Raw genomic sequence first — 24,148 nt, 5'->3', positions numbered from 1 at the left:
AACTCTTATTTTATTCACTGCTTACCATCTATATCAGACACAATCAACATTTGAGGCTGTGATAATCCTTCTTGTAAATTGTAGAAATGAACAGTGCTATCAAAGGTCATGAATCCTATTCTTGTTCGTGAATCTCCAGGGAGCCTAAAGATAAAAAATGACAATTTTAAATTCAAAGTGCTCATCAACACATTCACAAAAATAATGAAATAGTAAACTAAGTCTAAGAATAATTACAAATGCTTTTATATAGAAGACAGTGAAGTTATCCCTATCAAAACCAGTATATCTGAGAAGAACAAAAATGGAGCATTACATTTTCAGATAAAACCGCTGACGTGTTTGGAGTTCATACTTCAGAAAACTTAAGTAGTAAGACAAAACTAAAAATGATGATTAAAAAAAAATCGGTGCTTAACTTTCCTTTGAAACACACTCCTTTAAGTGAAAAGTGACACATTTTCAATCAGTATTACAAAAATAGTGTATCTCATTTAAGTATTTTAAGGACAGAATAACAAATGAAAGACTGTTACATAAATCAGATTTTAATGTGCAGAATTTTAAATAAAACTGCACTTAGAAAGTGGAGAAATTTTATCAATCATCAAGCTTTTTTTTTGAACTGAAGTATAGTTGACATTAATACCTTCAGGTATACAACACAGTGAGTCAACATTAATATATATTACAAAATGCTGACCATGATACATGTAGTTACCACCTGTCACCATACCAAGTTACTAAAATATTATTGACTATATTCCCCATTCAGTACCTTCATCCCAGTGACTTATTTATTTTGTAACTGGAAGTATACCTCTTAATCCCCTTGCCCTATTTTGCCTATATAGCCACCTCTCTCCTCTCTGGCAACAGCCGGTTTAGTCTCGGTATTTATGAGTCTATTTCTAGGTTATTTATTTGTTGTTTTGCATTTCAAAATCCACATATAAGTAAAGCCATATGGTATTTGTCTTTCACTGACTTATTTCACATAGCGTAATACCCTATAGTTCAAGCCATGTTTTGTAAATGGCAAGATTTCATTCTGTTTTATGGCTGAGTTAATTAATACTCCATTGTGCAGACATGCCATATCTTTCTTATCCATTCATCTGCTGATGGACACTTAGGTTGCTTCTATATCTTGGCTATCCAACTTTGCTCTTATTTCTCAAGATGGCTTTGGCTATTCTGGGTCATCAGTGATTCCATACACATTTTAGGGTTATTTGATTTAGTTCTGTAAAAAAATGCCATTTTGATAGAAATTGCACTGAACTTGTAGATTGCTTTGGGTAGTATGGACATTTTCACAATATTAATTCTTCTAATCCATTAGGACAGTGTATCTTTCCATTTATTTGTGTCATCTTCAGATTCTTTTATCAATGTCTCAGTTTTCAGAGTATACATCCTTCACTCTCCTGATTAAGTTCATTCCTGCTATTTTACTCTATCTGGTACAATTGTAAATAGGATTGTTTTTCTGCGTTCCTGTTCTCTGTTTTCTAGTCCATTAATGGTCTCTTGCATCTCGTCCATTCTGTTTTGAAGTCCTTCCAGAGCTTGTTTTATTTCTGAATTCTCCTTCCTTAGTTCTTGCATATTTCTCTGCAAGTCCATCAGCATGGTTATGACTTTTGTTTTGAATTCTTTTTCAGGTAGACTGGCTAAATCTATCTCCCCAGATTCCTTCTCAGGGGAAGATGTAGCAGATGCCGAAGCTGTCTGGGTTAGTCTTGTCTGAATCATATTTTTTTGCCTTTTCATGTTGACAGGTGCTATTGACTGTCAGCTGGGAGGGCCAAAATTTTCACTTACTAATGGCCTTTCTTTACTGGGGCAACTGCGACCCCTAGTGGCTTGTGTTGGGTAATTGCGTGTAGAGTGGGTCTTTGTGTCTTGCCTGGCCGGGAGGGAGAAATTTCCCTTTCTGTGGGCGGAATTTGTCTCAGGCTGCTTCTCTGCTTTCGCAGCGCCCGGTGGGGTGATGGATGGGGGGGCTGCTTGACTGTTTGCCTCCGTGAGGGGTCTCAGAGCTGTTGCCCAGGGGGTTAGTGCACCCGGTTTTCCCTGTAATTTCCAGCTGCTGTACTGTGACCTGGGTTTTTTCCGTCAAGCTGTTAAGTCCCTGTCCCTTTAAGACTTTCAAAAAGCCCCCGCTTTTCTTTGTCACAGGGGCATCAGCTTCAGCACCCGCTCTGAGGTCTTACTCCCTGTTCTCCCAGTATCCAGGGCCCTCTGGGCATCTACTGTGTCTGCGCTCTGGCCCGGATGGCTGGGGCTGGGTGTTCGGCAGTCCTGGGCTCCGTCTCCCTCCCGCTCTGCCTATTGTTCTCCCGCCGGGAGCTGGGGCGCTCGGGTCCAGCAGGGCCGGGGCTTGTATCTTACCCCTTTCACCAGTCGCTGGGTTCTCGCTGGTGTAGCTGCAGTCTGGCCACTGTCCTGCGTCTTCTGGTCTCTCTTTTAGGGCTAGTTGTGTTTGTTGTATTTTCAAAAGTATATATGTTTTTGGGAGGAGATTCCCACTGTCCTACTCACGCCGCCATGTTGGCTCCGCCTCTCCGGATTGTTTTTCTAATTTCTCTTTCTGCCAGTTCATTTTTAGTATATAGAAATGCTACAGATTTCTGTATAAAGATTTGGTATCCTGTAGTTTTATTTAATTCATTTATAAGTTTTGGTGGAGTCTATTTGGGACTTTCTACAACTGGTATCATGTCATCTGCAGATAGTGACAGTTTCTCCTTTTCTTTCCCAATTCGGATGCCTTTTCTTTTTTTCTTCTCTGATTGCTCTAGCTAGGGCTTCCAGTAGTGTGTTGAGTAAGACTGTTGACAGTGGGCATCCTTTTCTAATTCCTATCCTTAGAGTTTTATCATTGAGTGTGATGTTAGCCATCGGTTTGTCACTTATGGCCTTCATTATGTTACATTCTGTCCCCTCTATAACCACTTCTTTGGGAGTTTTGATCATGAATGGATGTTGCATTTTGTGAAATGCTTTTTTCTGCATCTATTTAAAAGGATCATATGGTTTTTATCCTTCCTTTTGTTAATATGGTGTTACAATGATTGATTTGCAGATGCTGAACCATCCTTGCCTTCCTGGAATAAATCCTACTTGATTGTGTTAAATGATCTTTTCAATGTAGTTTTGAAATCAGTTTGCTAATATTTTGTTGAGGATTCTTATACCTATGTTCATTAGGGATATTGTTCTGTAAATTTCTTTTTCTGTAGAGTCTTTGCCTGTTTTTGGTATGAAAGCAATGCTGGCCTTGTAAAATTAGTTTGGAAGCATTCCTTCCTCTTCAATTCAAACTGCTGCTTTTGTTGTAAAAGTTCACACTGACTGACACAGCATGCCAGTCCTCCAAGAGTAGAGATTTGGCCTCCCACAGCCCCTCCGGCTCTCTCGGAGTTAAGCCCCAATGATTTTCAAAGCTACGTATTATAGAAACTCATGTTTCTGGCATATCCCAGGGCTGGGTGTTTTTATCTCCCGCCCTCCATGCCTCACATACTCTCATTTATGGGCTGGGGTGGGGGAAGAATTTGGATTAAGAAAGAGGAGGCTCTGTCCTCTTTACCCTTCTCAACATGGCCTCTTTGTTGTTAGCTGTGAAAGGTCTGTTCTGCTGGTGGTCAGGTCATTTTCAGAGTTTACCCGTTTACATGTAGTTGCGGCCTTGGTGTACATGGGAGGGAGGCTATCACAATGACCTCCTCTTCTGCCATCTTCCCTGTCTATTCTGTCATCAGTTTTAACAAATTTACTGCTAGAGTTCAGTATTGAGAAGAACTGAACATTCATTGCCCATCAAGCATTCCTTATTGATAAGATGGCTGCCTCATCTTACAAAAGTGTATTTCTAAGTACCACCAACTATGTCAACTGCTGTTATGTAATGTACTGTATTAGCAAAGCCTGTAAAATATTTTTGAGTATTATAGCATTATAACTATTAGGCATGATCAATCAAGCTGTTCAGACACAGTCTGCAAGCTAAGTCCAAAAGCATTTCAGGGTTCAGAACACAGCAAATTATGTGGGTATTTAGCTTACCAATACTGGTCAATATTTACAATGTTCCTACAGAGTACTCCTCACTCTTTGAGATTTCTCAGGCTCCATTAGAATGGAGACTATTACCAACTCTCTGAGGCTCAAAATAGAATTGAGCTGAAACTGCTCCAGTATTAAATTCCTCTTTCTCAAAGTTATATCCATAGAGCCGTTTCCAAAAAACATGTTACTATATTGCTGCTATCCTATCACCTTTACTTTGTTTGACTTTCCTAATGCTTCTATTTTCTGCTGTAACCAAATATATGTATTTTTAAAAAATGACTTTCCATTCCCAATTTCATCCCTTTGCTTTGGCATGGTCTATTTAATTTGCAAATAGTCACCCATCTTTGTTGGACTGTCCTATCTGTAGGGCTATATCCGCACACTCCTCAAGTAAACTAACCCTTCTGCCTTACAAATGACTTCTTTGCAGAGGATCTTCCATTGCCATTCACTGCTAAAGCTGAATCTGAATTAAGCTTTTATGACTAAAAACAGGCAAATGCTTCCATTAAGGATAAAAATATGAAAACTCTAAGTTACCAACAAAAACCAAGAGCAAATCATTTATTATCTCTGGATGTTTTTATCTCAAATGTCTCAATGTTATCTGTTTATTCATAGGCCAAAATCAGTGACACACACATTATGGTGACTAGAGCTAACATTTATCAGCAAGGACTTTCCTAATCAAATGGAAGATGTGGGGGAATGTTCCAGAGTCACCAAGAGTACTTCTAACAAAGTATTCACACATACTCAACCACCCCCACACCTCTATACACATCATGAACCACTGCAAAAGTGAACCGCTCCTACTAACAAGCTTAAGTCACATCTCCTGTGGGTGGTGGTGTGGAAAAACTAATATACACACAACTTTATTTTCCAGAGATTTGGAAGGTTCCATTTTAAAACAGTTGAGGGTCTCCTTCAAGACTAACATTGGTAGACACATAGGCAGGACTTATATTCAGGTATACGCAACCAGTCCTATACTTCATTCTCACCTCCACAGCATAGTTAATTATTAATGTGCCAAAATGAAGAGTTCAGTTTCTGGCGTCCTGCAACATTCAGCACCAAATCAACTCCCTCTTTCCCTTTATTTGGCTCATTCTCTCATTAGCACATTTAAAATTATCTTATGAAAAACTCCTTGCTCAGGAATTACAGCTAAATTTCTCTCACCTAAAGCCTTGATACCCTAGCCTTGATACCCTGGCCAAGTCAAGTTTTCTGGGCCCCAGTGCTCACATCTGTTAAGTCAGAGGGATAGTGAGGTTAGATCTAAATTCCCTACCAAGTATTAAAACTTTTATGATTTTATGATTCAGATACCAAGTCATAAATCATAAATCATAATAATCCAAGTAGCAGGATCCTTATTCTAAGGTGGACAGCAAGAACTGTTTTAGTAATAGATAAATGAAATCAAACTTAATAAGAACCAACCAAATATGCTGTTAATAAACACTTCATGTTTACATAAATTTACATGTATATATATACACACACACACACATAATGAATTAAAAAAAATTCTTACTTGTCCAGATTTTCTAACAATGACTGGCACAAAACTGTCAAATATCCAGCTTCCACTGCATTATGAGACACATCTAAAACAAACAAGTAAACTGCAGGTTGAGGAGGACGAAGCTGAAAGGAATAAACATAATGTAATTTATTTAGTAGGTATAATTTATTCTTTTCATACCTCCCTTACTGCTGTATATTAAGTAAGTATATTATACCAAAAAATATACACAAAAAGGATTAATGTTTTCTAAGACCTCATTTGGTAAAGAAAATGACATTCTTTTCACTTTTTTCATATAAAGCTGTTGTCGATCAAGCATGGTAAGGCAGCTACTATACAGTAATGGTTAAATAGATGGGCTTAATGTTTCCCTGATATAAGGTTGGCTGACATCTTTCAAGGGAAATTAAGCTTATTTATTATTTAACACTAACCTCCACATCCCTTCCCTACTCCTAGGAAAATTCTTTTTATATTTATTTTTTTTAAACCTAACAACCATTAGTACTAGCTATTAGGTCACCTGCCGGTGGGTAAATCTCCAGGGTTAAATGATAACTGTAAACAAAGTCCTTGAGAGGGTGTTCTATGTATGCTGTGTCCTTATCTGCTAGAGATACATATGGAAGTATTTATGGGTTAAATGATATGATGCTGGGATCAGCATTTAATAAACTCCAGGGTGAATGAGGGGGAAGGGGGTTAGGATGGAATGGGAATAGATGAAGTAAATTTAGTAAAGTGTTGTTAACTGATGAAACTCAGTGATGGGTAAATGATGGCTCATTACACTGTTTTCTACTTTGAAGTGTGCTTGAAAATTATTGTTATAGCAACTTAAAATAAAAGGATATATAAACTCTTTTTTATTAAACATGCTAACCAAGGATCATACAGCAAAAATTAAAGATTACTTCTTGCTTCACTGCTTCAGTTAACTTCAGACTCCTAAGGAGCCAGAACAGAGTTGGGAACATAGTAAATTATAAAGCAGGCAAGAAGTTGAGAGCAAAAGTGACCAAATGCAAATTCACTGCAGTTAATAGAGAAACAGGAAAATAGTAGGTATGTGGGCAGTTACAAACATGGACGTAAGGGACCATAAACATTATGAAAATAAAGAAATGGGCCAAACACCAGGAATTTAATACACATTAGCTATGTCTGTTTACCTTTCCCTACTAGCAACACTACATTTTTGCAGGTAACAAAGATTAGAAATGAGGATACAGAAGAAATGTAAGTTATTATAAGTATATTTAAAGTAAGTAGATGTGATCAAGAAGATAAGCAGAACTTAGGCCAAGAATTCATTTTTGTTAAGTGGAAAAGACGAATGAGATCTTACAGTCCGTATATGTAAAGAACAGGCAGAATTTTATGATGACTGGAAAGAGAAAAGTTACAGTGCAGTCAATATCCATTTGTCCTGCTATCTGTACCAGGTGAACCAGTAAGACGGTGGTCTCTTTAAGAGCCTGAAAACTGCAGTTTTGGCAAAAACATAAATTTTTCTGTTTGAGGGTCTTAAATACTACATGGTAAAAGAATATGTTCATTCCATACAAGTAGGGTCTTAAATACTACATGGTAAAAGAATATGTTCATTCCATGCCAGTATGCAAATGAAAATATAGCAACCAACTGTGTATGTTATTAGTGATTATCACAGAACATTACTGAAGTTTCTTAGTAATGTAACATTTTTCTAGGTCAAGTAACCTTAACAAAGAGTTTTCTATTTGTTAAGGATAAACTCTCAGCATTATTTTCAAAAATTCATACTATAAACAATTTCAAGATTTTGACAATTCACTTAACAACAAATTACAAATGATCAATACAACTGCATTCCATGACTGATTTCAACGCTGAATAGTTACCATGTAATCTGAAGAAGCAATGAACTCCACGGTTGAATTCTGAACTTCTGGTCGTTTATGAGGCTCTCCGTAAGATCGAGTAAGGGGGTTATACATAAATTCTTCAGGAACTAGGCAAGAATTAGGAACCCAGTACAAATTTAGTAATTTGATTTGCAAGTACATACACATACACATGCCTAGAAATAAATACCTGTATCATCAATATTTATAAGAGGTTTATAATCTCATCTGTGAACATTTCATGGAAAAACTAATACCTTAAGAGCTCTTCAAAAATATATCAGAAGCATAAAAAGACTTATTTTCTGAAATCAGGAGAGAAAAGCAGGTAAACTTGCTTCTTAGGCCTGTTTTTCCTAGTGTATCACATGAAATGGATGACAGAAACACAAATTTGAAAGCAATTATATTAAAAGGATCTAAGAAAAGACCAAAGGGGACAATAGATAGATACACACACACCTTAAGTGTCCATACTGGCAAAGGTCTACACTTAGTTGAGTGAACTAAATGTACAAACAGAAGACAACCTTAACCTGTCAGGGTCACACAGAATTAGTCTGCACAACCTATACTGCTTGTTTTATGAATACTGAATACTTTTTTCACTTTCCCCTTGTCACTCTCCTCATTATCAATTATCTTCCTGCCCAGCCAAAATTAGGTATCTGTAACCTAATTCTGTTCATTAAGAGGGCCCTGAGAGTTTTAAAAGCCATGAGGAGAGAGAACAGACAATGCCAAAAGTGTCAAAATGTTTAAACTAATATTAAACACACTTATTTTAAGAATCTGAAACTTACCATCATTAACTCTATAGCACAAATTGCATTTCCACCTACGTTGATCAATGAAGGATACAAAAGGATTGATATATGTTCGACAGGATCGGCACCTCACAATGGTATTTGATGTTATCACTGGTAATTGCTAGGAAATAAAATAAAGATACTGTAGCAGAAATAGCACCCCAGGGAAAAATGAAATACATACTGCTCTGCTTGTATTCAGAATAGAACCTTTAACTGAGCTTTGAAATTAAAGCATTTTAACAAAATCCAGTGATGTGCTGAGCAACACAAGTAGCTACCACGGTTTCTTCTTCTATCATCACAAACTTTAACATTAAAATAAAGCCAAACCAAACGTAATAAGAGTTACTGGCTGACAAAAAAGCCTAGTTGGCAAAGAAAATAATGTAACTCAGAGTTCATCAATTAGACACATGAAATAGTAGTGAGATAGAAACATCTACCATATAAAAATGCCATTGTCTTTGTTCCTGCCTGCGCATAATTCTAGACTACAGGGCCCTGCTCATAGACAGTCACAACAGTCCTGATGGGAACCGAGGCCATAGGAAACGAAACACAATGTGCCTTTAAAAAGCATACATCTCTTTATGCTTAGTTTGGGAAAGGAATTTTAATTCAATTTTAAGAAATTTAGAAAATATGAAAAAAGAAATCACATATTATTCTATTTCTCTAAATTAACTCCTGATATTTTGGTACGTTTCCACTGTTTTTTTCTCCCTATCTATAATATACATAAACAGTTATATGTTTGTATTTAATTTTTTTCACATATTTAGTCTTTATCACACAGTACATATCATTTGTGAAAAAATTAGAAAAATAGCTATATGATAATGAGAAAATAAAAAATTACTTGGGAATTTTACATCCCAGAGGAAGCTACTGTTGCAAATTTAGTGTACATGCTTCTAGAAGACAACCATATATATCTTAGTAGATAACTAGGCTCTACAAGTAAGCTTACTGCCCTTGGTATCTCCACCATCTAGCCTGACAGGGAGTCAATAACTTTTTTCAGATGAATGAGAATATAAGAAACTCAGTAATAATAAGAGAATTATAAAACCACAGTAGTAAAAAGGTGTGAGGGAGAAATGCAACTCACAAAGTATAAATAAAATGTGCCTGGATAAACCTTCTGAAGTCTAGAAATTTTAGTTTAAATATAATATATTTACATGAAATACTATAAGTATGTGTAAAATTCCAGCAAACTAGGTATTAAGCCAAACAGACTATGGAATCTTAAGCAAGTAATATTGTAATTCAACAGACTTGAAGCATTTCAACTTCATTATTACAAAGGTTACTATTTGTTTAATACAGTTAGGAACAATCATATAGTTGTCCTTCCTAACTGGCATCATGGTTGGTGTTTCCTTTATATTTAATAAAGGACTCTTAAAGTTTATCTCTCCTCCATAGCATTTTCAACTTCCAAAACTATTAATCTTTCAAAACCGAACTTAGACCTAATTAGACTGCTAGAAAACTTCTGCTACTGAACCCAGAGGGGATCACTTCCGATACTGAACTCAATACCTAAGTACCATACAGAATTCTGTTAGTTACATGAATTAGTTATCTTTCCCTGTAATTATTTTTTATATCTTTATCCTGTTAGATAAAAACTTCTTAGGGACAAGATCAATGACTTAGTCAACTCTGTATTTACCAGTGCTTAGTTTATGGTCTTCCATAGAGCAGGTGGTCAGAAAATGTTTACTGAATTGAATTTGAAAGAAATGATTGCTTCTAATTTCAAATAAAATTCCAATCAATACACAGCAATCTGTTGTGTTCCTATATACTAAAACAATGAACAAGCAGAAAGAGAAAACAAGAAAACAATTCCATTTACAATCACACCAAAAAAGAATAAAGTACCTAGGAATAAACTTAACCCATGAGAGATATTACAGACACAAATTAATGGAAATCTATCTCATGTTCATGGATAGAAAGAATATTGTCAAAATGCCACACTGCCCAAAGCAATTTACAGATTCAATGCACTCCCTATCAAAATACCAATGGCATTTGTCAATGATCTAGAGCAAATCATCATAAAATTCATATGGAATCACAAAAGACCCTGAATAACCAAAGCAATCCTGAGAAAGAAGAAGAAAACTGGTGGATTACACTCCCTTATTTCAAGCTATATTACAAAGCTACAGCAATCAAAACAGTATGGTACTGGCACAAGAATTGACCTATAAATCAAAGGAACAGAACAGACAGCCCAGAAACAAAACACAGGCATTTATAATAACTGGCATTTATTATAATTTTATAATTTATAATAACACAGGCATTCTTCAATAACTAGTGTTGGCAAAACTGGACAGCTACATGCAAGAGAATGAAACGGCATTAGTGTCTAACTCCACACACAAAAGAAAACTTGAAATGGATCAAAGGCCTAAATGTAAGACATAAAGTCATAAAACTGGTAAAGAAAACATAGGCAAAAACATCTTGAAGATAAGCATGAGCAAGTGATCTCCTCGGGCAAGGGAAACAAAATAAAATAATGAGTAAGTGGGACTACACCAAGTTAAAAAGCTTCTGTACAACAAAGGACACCAACAACAGAACAGAACAAAAAGGTAACCTACAGTATGGGATAATATATTCATAAATGATTTATCCAATAAGGGGATAATGCCCAAAATATATAAAGAACTCATATGCGTCAACACCAAAAAAAAAAAAAATGAGCCAATTAAAAAGAGGTGGAGGACCTGAATACACATTTTCCCAAGAAGAAACACAGATGGCCAGCAGGCATATAAAAAGATGCTCCACAGTGCTAATCATCAGGGAAATATTCATCAAAACCACAATGGGATATCACCTCACACCAGATAGAATATCCACTACCCAAAAGACAAGAATTAACCAGTACTGGCAAGGATGTGGAGAAATGAGAACCTTACTACAGTTGATGGGAATGTAAACTGGTGAAGCCACTGTGGAAAGGAGTATGGAGGTTCCTCAAAAAATTATGCATAGCAATATCATGTGACCCAGTAACTCTACTTCTAGAAATTTACCTGAAGAAAACAAAATCCCTGATTTGAAAATATATGTGCACCCCTATGTTTACTGCCATATTATATACAAGAGCCAAGATATGGGAGCACCAAAAGGTCCATCAGTAGATGAATGGATAAAGAAAGTATGGTAAAAATACACAATGGAACATTATTCAGCCATAAAAAAGAAAGAAAACCTGCCATTTGCAACAACATGGATGGATCTAGAGGGTATTATGCTCAGTGAAAAGCCAGGTGGAGAAAGACAAATACCATATGATTTCACTTATTTGTGGAATCTAAAAACAAAGCAAAACAGAATGAACAAAACAGCAGTAGACCCATAGACACTGAGAAGTGACTGTGGTTACCATGGGGGAGGGGGTGGGTAGGTGGGGAGCATGAGGGAGACAATAGGAACAAAAATTCTCAATTGCAACATACGTTGGTCACAGGGAGAATACAGTCAATGATTCAATTAAAATCTTCCTATGTTGATAGACAGTAACTGTACTAGTGGGTGGTAAGGATTTAATTATATGGGTAAACTGTTGAACCACTGCTTTATATATTTGAAACCAATAGAAGATTGTATATTAACAATACTTCAATTAAAAAACAAGATGAAAAAATTCTAAAACCTTGTACATAAGCACACATATCAGTACTCACAAATATTTTAAAATATGTTAATTTACCGTTAAGTCTCTGAAGGGATGTAACAACAATCCTAAAGGAAGCTTAGCTTTATTCAGTAAAGCCTGTGTCTGTGGAATATTTGTCAACGTACACCGAAATGAGCTGCAAAAAATACAAACACATGAATCACTGTGTTGTACACCTGAAACTAAAGTAATACTGTGTGTCAACTACCCTTCAATAAAAAATAATTATATAAAAAAAAAAAAAATACAAACACAAACTATGTCAACTATCAAGAAAATATACTAAAGTAGGTATTTGTTGTAGATAATTAAGAACACTCAAGACAAATGTAAAAATCATTTGGCTATGTTAACTATAATCAGGAAAGTCCTGGTTACTTTAAGCACCCATATATGTAATATATGTCACAAGATCTAAATTAAGGGCACAACATTTTTATGGTAGAAAAGTACAACATATTTCAGGAAAAAACATTATCCCATTAGGACCAGCATGTACAGCATGAACAGGGGAGTAGAAAACATGAGTCAAAATGCATACATTTGCATCTTTAATGATGCTGTTCCTGCTTTACTGCCCATTTTTCACCTGTCGAGCTCCTTCTCTGAGACTCATCAAAGTTATTGCTGCTTCTGAAACCAACTCATCTCTGATCCTAAGTCAGAAGGAATGGCTTCTTTCTCTGTGCTCTGAGATCTGTTTATGTTTCTATGCCATCAGTCTGCTTTGCTTTAGTTGGTGTGTACCTTGCCTGTCTTTTCCATTTAAAATCAGAGATCATTTTGTCCTCGTGCAACTTTAGCAAAATTCCTTTCATAGAGAAAGTGCTTGTAATTTATAAGTTATATGTTAATGTCAGTAGACACAGAATCAATAAAGGAGCAACCAAAGAGGTAAGAAGCAGAAGTACTGAAAACCATGAAAGTAAGTTTTTAAAGAGTGGTTGACTAGAAATATCCAGATATGTATGGGCTCTAAGCTGGTGGTGTTCCTTGAATGCACCAGTCTGATTCCAGCTTCAGGACTTCTACATTTGCTGTTCCTTCAGCTTGGCATACCCTTCCTAGAGAGTCACATGGCTTTCTCTCTCACTTCAGATTTCTACTCAGATGTTAACTCCTTGGCAAAATGTGTCTTGATTCCTCAATTCAACATAGTCAACCTCCACCCTTATTACTCCCTACTTCATAGTAATAGTCAAACATTATATTACATAGACGACCCCTGACCTACGATGGTTCAGCTTAGGATTTTCAACATTACGATGGTATGAAATAGATATGCATTCAGTAGAAACTAAACTTTGAATTTTGATCTTTCCCCAGGCTGCAATATGTGGAATGATACTGTGTCATGATGTGAGCTACAGCTCCCAGTCAGCCACACCATGACAACAGTAATCAACCAGTACAGTTACAACCATTCTTCACCCATACAACCATTCTGTTTTACACTTTAAGTACAAGTATTCAATAAATTATGTAAGACAGCCAACATCTTCTTATAAAATAGGCTTTGCATTAGATGACTTTGTCCAACTGTAGACTCTAAGTGTTCTGAACACGTTTAAGGTAGGCTAGGCTAAGCTATGATGCTCTGTACTTTAGATGTATTAAATGCACTTTCAAGTTAATGATTATTTTCAACTTATAATGACTGGATATAAGTCAAGTAAGAACTGTATACTCATTGGTTTGACTTTCAGATAGAATGTGCTCTGTATTGTGATATATACTCCATGAGACTGGGAACTTTATTTTGCTTCCTTCTTCATTCTCAGCACCTAGAAATAGTGCCTGGAACTTAGAAGGCATTCAGTAAATATTTATTGAATAAATTATTTACCTTAATACGCAGGCAGCAATTATTTCTGTTTTACAGTTGGCAATACTGAAAATTTGAAAGGTTCTAGTGATTTGCATAAGTGTTAAAGTTACTTATCAGTAGAACCATGGGAATAACCTAGGTTTGTCCAACTCTAAAGCCTGTACTCCTAATTATTCTGCTTTGCTATTTTGACAAGACAGATTTTAACAGAAAACACATAACTGAGAAGAAACATATATACCATTTCCTATCTATGGGATCTCTTTATACATACACATAAACTATAGTCACCTGCTTATAGGACACCTAACCATGTATAGTACAAGGCTGGAATGCACACTCTTACTGACCTAACAGGAGTTTATACTCAGAAGGATGAGGAGCTGTTTCCAACCTAGAATCAATAATTATACATTTTTATGGAAATGATCTTGACACTGCCTTAAGCAGTGATGGGGAGGGGGCAAGGGTTGTTGGTGGTGTGTAGCAGAAGGGGGCAGCTCCATTTTCTGTTTCTGTATTGAAAATCTTTTAAAATTTTTGACTGAAAAAAGAGGAACTTAAAGTTTTTCAAGAGCTAAAACACTATTTTAAAAAAAGGAAAATATAAGTTCTAAAGAAGAACACTAATTCTCCTAATATAAGAAAGAAGACTCTATTGCTCTGTGAATCAGAGCTTACTTTATGAGGAGGAGAGATTGCAGCAGTAGGAAGGTGTCTTCTAAAAGCACCTGGGTGCAGAGGAATATCCTTTTCTTAGGAAGTACTGAGAGCAGGTAAGAACAAACAAATTTTGGTTTTGGAAGCACTGTAAGGTGAGTAACAGAGCTCATCCACCCAGAGGACACACAAGAGGTTGGTGGCTACCAGACACAGGCTTCCAACTAAACTTCTCCATGAAGCGAGTAGATACTCAAAAAATGAGAACCAAACCTAAATACAGTCTGGATAAATAAGCTGGGGGTTAGGGGTTTCACATTCTCTCATGAGTGGGAAAAGAAAACCTGTTCTTGGGAATACAAACATGAAGTCTGTATCATTTTCAAGCAAAGATTGAAGGGTAAAAACTTGAAAGAGTCCACCTTATTTAGAAGACATCACAAATTATTACTGGTGAAAAGTGGGGAAGAGAAATTTAAGAAAAATACAGTTAGATTTGAGTTTTTGAAACCGTTCCCTCAAACAAGAGAAAAATCTCCAAAGTATGAGGTGACAGTGAATGAGACTGGATGGAGACGGGAACAGGTGACCTGAATTGAATTTTACATCTGGAATTTCCGTACAAATTAAAATAGAAAAGTCCATGGTAACAAAATTTCCCATCAAGGAATTACTATCATAATACTACTATTATTTTTGAAAGTCATTCAATGTTTTTGACAAAGTGTATTACTTACTAAAGATTATAAAATAAATACTTACTCAGGGCTACAGTTTAATTTCTTGAGATCTAAATTCAAGTTAGGTACAGGTGCCCAAACAGGAGTCATGGGTAAAATATTCCTTTCCTGCGTTAGGTTTACCGGTCTCAGGCTTTCTGGTTGTGGAGAACTCTGAAGACTCATTCCTCCCAGACTGGAGGACAACTGGTTCACACTAGGATACTGCAGAGAGAACAGAACAAAACAAAACACACACACAACAAACATGAGTAAAATTTATTATACTATATATAGGATTTTAACATACAGTTAAGCAAGAAGAAAATTTTAAACTGGCTTGAAAATAGCAGAATGACTTCACAGTGCAGCTGAATATAAAGCATTCTCAAAAAAGCAAAATAATGAATAATAAATTTAAATCTCATTATTACCATTAAACTTCACAACAAAATTTCAGCAACAATACTTTTTAACATCAAGAATTTGATTTCTCTGTATATAGTTCATACTGGAAAGGCCCATAAATGCTTTTATTTTGGGGTTTTTTAATTATGAATTTTCAGAATAATGATCCATAGAAATGATCAATGATGTTTAATGAGTTTTGATTTGCTTATATTTTGTTCCTTTTGCTGTATGTTTAGTGTTAAGAATTGGAGGCTTTATATTAACTCAAATGATACAATGAATTATAGTTATTCATTTTCATGCTCAAACCACACAGTCTTTGGCAAGGGAGAGCCCCTTCAAGCTGGTCCAAGTGTCCTTTTGATGTGAACCGACCAGTCTTAGTTAGCTTCCTTTCTGGGTATTCTACTCTTCCTTCAGACCTCAAATTAGTCATTAATCCAGAAAGGAATCTTGGTTCCTTTCAGGTAAGGATGGCATTTAGAAACCGAAATTTGGGTAATAAGCATGTCCATGCTAGTGTGCTGTTATTATTCCCAGAGTTTTAAAATACACAGAGATAGAAAACATGTATTTTTAAATAGAGGAGGGGGAAATGGAGTTCACATTGACATTTCCAATACAAATTTAAGATGATGATATACAAATTTAACTTCTTTGTTGTTATACCTGTGTATTTCTTTTTTCTTTTGCTGAAAATCTTGATTCTTAATGGTAACCGCATTACTTGTTTCATCTTACAATACCCTAGTGTCAAAATAACAATACCAATACTATTATAAAGGTAAGATAATTAAATTAAATGTAAGATTTCTCTGTAGTTCATTTTGTCCTTATATCCTAATGAGAATGTACAAAATGCTGGGTTTTAAGATTAGCTGGAACCATCTTTTTCTCTGTATAAGAATATATGCAACTTGATAAACAGGTTCATTCATTTTTGTTTGCTTTTAATTTTTAAGGATTTTTTTTGACTTAATGTTTTTTGAGTAAACATAACATTTATATAATTCTAATGTCAAACCTTCACAACAAGGAATATTCAAAGAGACTGTGTTTCACTCTCCATCCCTCCACCTAGAGTTAACTATTTATATTAGTTTTTAGGTTAATCCTTCCATTTTTTAAATTTATAAATATAAACTAATAATACAGTTCTCTAAACACGACCCTTCTTTTCAACTAAAGAAGTCCTGCTATAATAACTCTATATCTACATAGAGACTTTACACATTCTTTTTCAGTTACTGAGAACTCCATTACATGAATGTATTGAAGAATTCCAGCTAATAAATGCAGAATGATACTTTCAGGAAAATCAACATTTTACAACCCATAGTAAAATAAATGATTCAGGGAATTAATGGTCATATGGAATAGATGACAAATAGCTATCCACAGATGACAAAGCTACTAGTGGAAAGCTTAATGAGAAACTTCACAATGAAGGGATGAGGCCATTACCATATGAATACACTAATCAATCTTAGCACAATTAAAGTGAGACAACCACACATTATAAGGTGCAAATATATATTTTTTTGATTATAAAATTTTTATAAGCTGAGGGCCTCAAAATGGCAGTGTAAGTAGCGGCAGAAATCTCCTCCAAAAACCATCTATATTTTTGAAAATACAACAAATACAACTATTCCTAAAAGAGAGACCAGAAGATACAGTACAACAGCCAGGCTACCTCAGCATCTGCAAGAACTCAGCATCTCACGAAAAGGGTAAGGTACAAAGCCATGACCTGGCGGGACCCGAGCACAGCCCCCACCCGAGCTCACCAGTGAGAGGGAAAGAATCAGAGTGGGGAGGTAGTGGAAGCACAGGACTGCTAAATAACCAGCCCTAGTAATCTGCACCGGGAGCACAGACACACACAGCATGGTGTACCAGATATAAGAGAAAAGAAAAAGTAAAATCTGAGATGGAGACTGTGGAGCGGGTCCCCACAGCCAGCTCCCCTGGGACAAAAGAAAAGCGGGTGCTTTTTAAAAGTCTTAAAGGGACAAGGGTTTAACAGCTGGACAAAATTGTCCTGACACACTCAGCCTAGCAAGCTGGGAGTCATAAGAAACTTCAGGTGCCCCAACCCCTTCGGGGTTAACGCAGCCCCGAATCCCCTCACTGTGATAAGCAGTGTGCCATTTAGTGCCCCCGGCTAGTGCAGTAAGCAAACTGGCTGACCCACCACAACTGCAGAGCAGCTGGAGAACGGCCCACCCACAGCAACCACACAGTGTCTTCTCCCACCGCACAGCTAACGGGGACAGACCCAGAGGCTGCCACTGGCGTGCAGATGCCCGACACAGAGGAAGTCGGAGAATGGTCCAGAAGGCACAAAGGGGCACCATTCTTGCAGGAGAACACACCTAGTGCGTGTGCAACCCCCTGGAGGGCCTTGGCTATCTGGAGGGACACCGAGCCCATGGCAGCTCAGGTGATTATCCCAGAGATTGCTCCCTGTGTGTGGGTAACTGAGAGAGGCAGGGGAGAAGGGCAAGATGACCAGCAAGCATGAAGGGACTTTGTTCTCCAAGCTGACACATGCACCCCCTGCCACTACTACTTCTATCACCATGAAAGGCAGAAGAATCTGGTCTAGTCAAGAATCACTCAGACAATGCTGACAGACCTACACAGAAATGTGCAAGAGCTAATGGATGAAGTCCGGAGGGACGTAACAAAAACGAAATAATGAACAGAAGGTCTTAAGAGCATACTGGACCAAGTGAAAGAGACTGTAAATGGAATAGTAATCGGAGAGCAGGAATAAAGAGAAGCTGAGGCAGAGAGAGTTAAAAAAATCTCCAGGAATGAAAGAATATTAAGAGAACTGTGTGACCAATCCAAACACAACAATATTAACATTATACGGGTACCAGAAGAAGAAGAGAGAGAAAAATGGATAGAAAGTATCTTTGAAGAAGTAAGTGCTGTAAACTTCACTAGCTGGGAAAGGAAATAGTCTCTCAGAACATAGATGCCCACAGATCTCCCAACACAAGGGACCCAAGGAGGACAAGGACAGAGTATGAAAGGCAGCCAGAGAGAGAGAAAAAACATCACCTACAAACGAAAACCCTTCAGGCTATCATCAGACTTCTCAACAGAAACCTTACAGGCCAGAAGAGAATGGCATGATATATTTAATGCAATGAAACAGAAGGGCCTTGAACCAAGAATACAGCATCCAGCATGAATATAATTTAAATATGAAGGAGGGATAAAACAATTCCCAGAAAAGAAAAAGCTGAGGGAATTTGCCTCCCACAAGCCAACTCTACAGGATATTTTACAGGGAGTACTCTAGATGGAAGCACACCTGAGGATAAATAGGTGTCAACAGAAAAAATAAAACCACAGCAAAGAAAGCAGACCAACCAAAAGCTAACTAAAGGCAAAAAATAAAATCAACTATCGAAAAAAAGCAGTCAAAGGAAATACGAAAAAGCACAAAATAAAACACATAATATTAAGAATGGAGGAGGAAGAATAAGAAGGTAGAGACAGAATCACCAGACTGTGTTTATAATAGCATAATAAGAGAGCTAAGTTACACAGTTAGATAGTAAAGAAGCTGCCTATGAACTGTTGATAACCATAAATCCAAAGCCTGCAATGGCAATAAGTACATATCTAGTGATAATCACCCTGAATGTAAATGGACTGAATGCACCAATAAAAAGACACAGAGTAACAGAATGGATAAAAAAGCAAGACCTATCTGTATGCTGCTTACAAGAGACTCACCTCAAACCCAAAGACATTCACAGAATAAAAGTGAAGGGATGGAAAAAGATACTTCACACAAACAATAGGGAGAAAAAACCAGGTGCTGCAGCACTTGTATCAGACAAAATAGACTTCAAAACAAAGATAGTAACAAGAGATAAAGAAGGACATTACGTAATGATAAAGGGCTCAGTCCAACAAGAGGATATAACCATTATAAATATATATGCACCGAACACAGGAGCACTAGCATATGTGAAACAAATACCAACAGAATTAAAGGAGGAAATAGAATGCAATGCATTCATTTTAGGAGACGTCAACACAGTACTCACTTCAAAGGACAGATCCACCAGACAGAAAATAAGTAAGGACACAGAGGTACTGAACAACACACTAGAACAGGTAGACCTAACAGGCATCTACAGAACTCTACACCCAAAATCAGCAGGATACACATTCTTCTCAAGGACACATGGAACATTTTCCGGAATAGACCACATACTAGGCCACAAAAAGAGCCTCAGTAAATTCAAAATGATTGAAATTCTACAAAACAACATCAAGGTCTACTACAAAGCCACAGTAATCAAGACAATTTGTTACTGGCACAAGAACAGACCCACAGAACAGTGGAAGAGAATAGAGAGTCCAGATATTAACCCAAATATTTATGGTCAATTAATATAGAATAAAGGAGCCATGTATATACAATGGGGGAAATGACAGCCTCTTCAACCTCTGGTGGTGGCAAAACTGGACAACTACATGTAAGAGAATCAAACTGGATCATTGTCTAACCTCATACACAAAAGTAAATTCAAAAGGGATCAAAGACCTGAATATAAGTCATGAAACCATAAAACCTTAGAAAAAAATACAGGCAAAATCTCTTGGACATGAACATGAGCAACTTCCTCATGAACGTATCTTCCCGGACAAGGGAAACAAAAGCAAAAATGAACAAGTGGGACAATATCAGGCTGAAAAGCTTCTGTACAGCAAAGGACACCATCAATAGGACAAAAAGACATCCTACAGGATGGCAGAATATATTCATAAGCAACATATCTGATAAAGGGTTGACATCCAAAATATATAAAGACCTCATGTACCTCAACAAACAAAAAGTAAATAATCCAATTAAAAAATGGGCAGAGGAGCGGAACAGACACTTCTTCAAAGAAGAAACTGAGATGGCCAACAGGCGCATGATAAGATGCTCCTCATCTCTAATCATCAGAGAAATGCAAATTAAAACCACAATGAGATAACACCTCACACCACTAAGGATGACCAACATCCAAAAGACAAACAACAAGAAATGTTGGTGAGGATGTGGAGAAAGGGGAACCCTCCTACACTGCTGGTGGGGATGTAGATTAGTTCAACCATTGTGGAAGGCAGTATGGAGGTTCCTCAAAAATCTCAAAAGAGAAATACCATTTGACCTAGGAATTTACCCTAAGAATGCAGCAGCCCAGTTTGAAAGATATATACACCCCTATTTTTATTGCAGCACTATTTACAATAGCCAAGAAATGGAAGTAACCTAAGTGTTCATCAGTAGATGAATGGATAAAGAAGAAGTGGTACATATACACAATGGAATATTATTCAGCCATAAGAAGAAAACAAATCCTACCATTTGCAACAACATGGATGGAGCTAGAGGGTATTATGCTCAGTGAAATAAGCCCGGTGGAGAAAGACAAGTATCAAACGATTTCACTCATCTGTGAAGTATAAGAACAAAGAAAAAAACTGAAGGAACAAAATAGCAGCAGACTTACAAAACCCAAGAATTGACTAACAGTTACCAAAGGGAAAAGGACTGGGGAAGATGGTTAGGAAGGGAGAGATATAGGGGAAAAGGGGACATTAAGATTAGGAGACATAATGTAGCGGGGGAGGTGCATGGGGAGGGCTGTACAACACAGAGAGGACAAGAAGTGACTCTATAGCATCTTACTACATTGACGCACAGTGACTGTAATGGTGTATGTGGTGGGGACTTGATGATGGGCGGAGTCTAGCAACCATATTGCTCACGTAATTGTAGATTAATGATCCAAAAAAAATTTATAAGCAAATTTTACTTATAAAAACAATATAAGGTATATTATATTTTCGCTTATTTGGTTTTGGTAAATAAATAAAGTAAGAAACGTGAAAATAATCAAACCACTAGATCTGATTTCCAATTTACAGAAATAGAACAGAGGAAAAAGGTAAATGACACCACAAGAAGCAATGAGCCAAATGTGGGATATTCTATAGGAGAAGAGACCCAGTTTTTTCAAAAGATCAAAGGCATAAAAAAATGGAGATGGAGGTTTCTTTGAAAATTTAAGAGAGAATTAAAAGAATATAAGTAAACACAATTTGGATATTTGAATCTGATTTGAACAACTGTAAAAGAGAAATTCTAAAACAATCGAGCAAAAAAAATTTGGGCTAAATTTTGAATAACATTTAGAAATTATTAATTTTTGTTGGATATGATAGTAGTACTGTGATTATGGAAGAAATGCTTTTTTCCCTACTCCCCTCAATTTCCCCTTGCCTAGGATTAACTTTAAAATCCTCAGCAAGAGGGGCAGAGCCAACATGGCATGAGTAGAGCAGTGGAAATGTCCTCCCAAAACCACATATATTTTTGAAAATACAACAAATACAACTCTTCCTAAAAGAGAGACCAGAAGACACAGGACAACAGCCAGACCACATCCACACCTGCAAGAACCCAGCGCCTCGCGAAGATGGTAACATACAAGCCCTGGCCCAGCGGGAGCCGAGCACCCCACACTGCAGCTTCCGGCGGGAGGAGAGGAGTCGGAGTGGGAAGGGAGAGAGATCCCAGGAGTGCTAAATACCCAGCCCCAGCCATCGGCACCAGAGCGCAGACACAGTGCATGCGTGGGGTGTTGGAAACTGGGGAAACAGGACAGTAAGACCTGTGAGTGGGTCCCTGCAGACGCTGCACCTGGGACAAAAAAAAGCGAGTGCTTTCTGGAAGTCTTAAAGGGAGAGGGACCTCACAGCCGGACGGAAGTGTCCTGGGACACTTAGTCTAGCAGCAGGGAATCTGGAGTTCCCTGGGCACTCTAACCCCCTGGGCAGCAGGGAGCACGGAGGCCCCTCACCGAGATAAATACCCTCCCGGCCGTTTTCCCTCCAACGCAGCTCCACCATATCGGAGCACAAGCCCCAGTCAGGCCACGCCCACAGCAACAGCGGAGATAAGCTCCATACCAGCCAGGCAAGAATCAGAAGCCCTTTCTGCATGCAGCTGCCCAGAACAAGCCACTAGAGGTCGCTGTTCTCCTAGGAGAGGAACGCCACAAACCAAAAATAAGGGAATTTCTTCCAGCTGTCACTCGTGCCAGCTCTGCAAACTATCTCTATCACCATGTAAAGGCAAAATTACAGGCAGACAAAGATCACAGAGACAATACCAGAGGAGACAGACCTAACCAGTCTTCCTGAAAAATAATTCAAAATAAAAACCATAAACATGCTGATGGAGATGCAGAGAAATATACAACACCTAAAGGATGAAGTCCGGAGGGAGATTACAGATGCAAGGAAGGAGATTACAGAAGTGAAACGAACTCTGGAAGGATTTATAAGCAGAATGGATAAGATGCAAGAGGCCACTGATGGACTAGAAACCAGAGAACAGGAACGCATCGAAGCTGACACAGAGAGAGATAAAAGGATCTCCAGGAATGAAACAATATTAAGAGAACCGTGTGACCAATCCAAAAGGAATAATATCCGTATTTTAGGGGTACCAGAAGAAGAAGAGTGAGAAAAAGGAATAGAAAGTGTCTTTGAAGAAATGATTGCTGAAAACTTCCCCAAACTGGGGGAGGAAATAATCGAACAGACCACAGAAATACACAGAACTCCCAAGACAAAGAACCCAAGGAGGACAACACCAAGACACATAATAATTAAAATGGCAAAGATCAAGGACAAGGAAAGAGTTTTAAAAGCAGCTGGAGAGAAAAAGGTCACCTATAAAGGAAAACCCATCAGGCTATCATTAGACATCTCAACAGAAACCTTATAGGCCAGAAGAGAATGGCATGATATATTTAATGAAATGAAACAGAAGGGCCTTTAAACAAGGATACTGTATCCAGCACGATTATCATTTAAATACGAAGGAGGGATTAAAAAATTCCCAGACAAGCAAAAGTTGAGGGAATTTGCTTCCCATAAACCACCTCTACAGGGTATTTTAGAGGGACTGTTCTAGATGGGAGCACTCCTAAGACTAAACAGATGTCACCAGAGAAAATAATATCACAGCAAAGAAAGCAGACCAACCAAATACTAACTAAAGGCAAAAAATACAATCAACTACCCACTAAAAGCAGTTAAAGGAAACATGAAAGAGCACAAAATAAAACAACCAACATATAAAGAATGGAGGAGGAGGAATAAGAAGGGAGAGAAGAAAAGAATCTCCAGACGGTATATATAAAAGTTCAATAAGCGAGCTAAGTTAGGCAGTAAGATACTAAAGAAGCTACCCTTGAAACTTTGGTAACCATGCATCTAAAGCCTGCAATGGCAATAAGTACATATCTTTCAATAGTCACCCTAAATGTAAATGGACTGAATACACCAATCAAAAGACACAGAATAACAGAATGGATAAAAAAGCAAGACCCATCTATATGCTACTTACAAGAAACTCACCTCAAACCCAAAGACATGCAAAGAATAAAAGTCAAGGGATGGA

At 37.3% G+C, this 24,148-nt stretch overlaps 1 protein-coding gene across 7 annotated transcripts in view; it reads right to left on the bottom strand.

Moving 5' to 3' along the window:
* SEC24B (SEC24 homolog B, COPII coat complex component) overlaps window positions 1-24,148 on the bottom strand; it is a 117,670-nt gene that overhangs the window by 13,102 nt on the left and 80,420 nt on the right. For 5 of the 7 annotated variants that reach the window (XR_008997818.1, XM_036920895.2, XM_036920897.2 and 2 more), the window contains 6 exons: window positions 15,284-15,468; window positions 12,067-12,169; window positions 8,313-8,439; window positions 7,507-7,616; window positions 5,630-5,742; window positions 26-144 (listed from right to left, as the gene is read on the bottom strand). Coding sequence is in view for 6 of the 7 variants with exons in the window: in XM_036920895.2 (XP_036776790.2) it covers window positions 26-144; window positions 5,630-5,742; window positions 7,507-7,616; window positions 8,313-8,439; window positions 12,067-12,169; window positions 15,284-15,468 (757 nt within the window). In the remaining variant the exon portion in view is untranslated. The remainder of the gene's footprint in view (window positions 1-25; window positions 145-5,629; window positions 5,743-7,506; window positions 7,617-8,312; window positions 8,440-12,066; window positions 12,170-15,283; window positions 15,469-24,148) is intronic. The other 2 variants (XM_036920896.2, XM_036920898.2) reach the window with 1 other exon arrangement.

Source organism: Manis pentadactyla, chromosome 5 (assembly GCF_030020395.1).
Source record: "Manis pentadactyla isolate mManPen7 chromosome 5, mManPen7.hap1, whole genome shotgun sequence".
In the NCBI taxonomy this organism is placed as follows: Eukaryota; Metazoa; Chordata; class Mammalia; order Pholidota; family Manidae; genus Manis; species Manis pentadactyla.
This window is presented reverse-complemented; position numbering and strand designations above follow the sequence as displayed.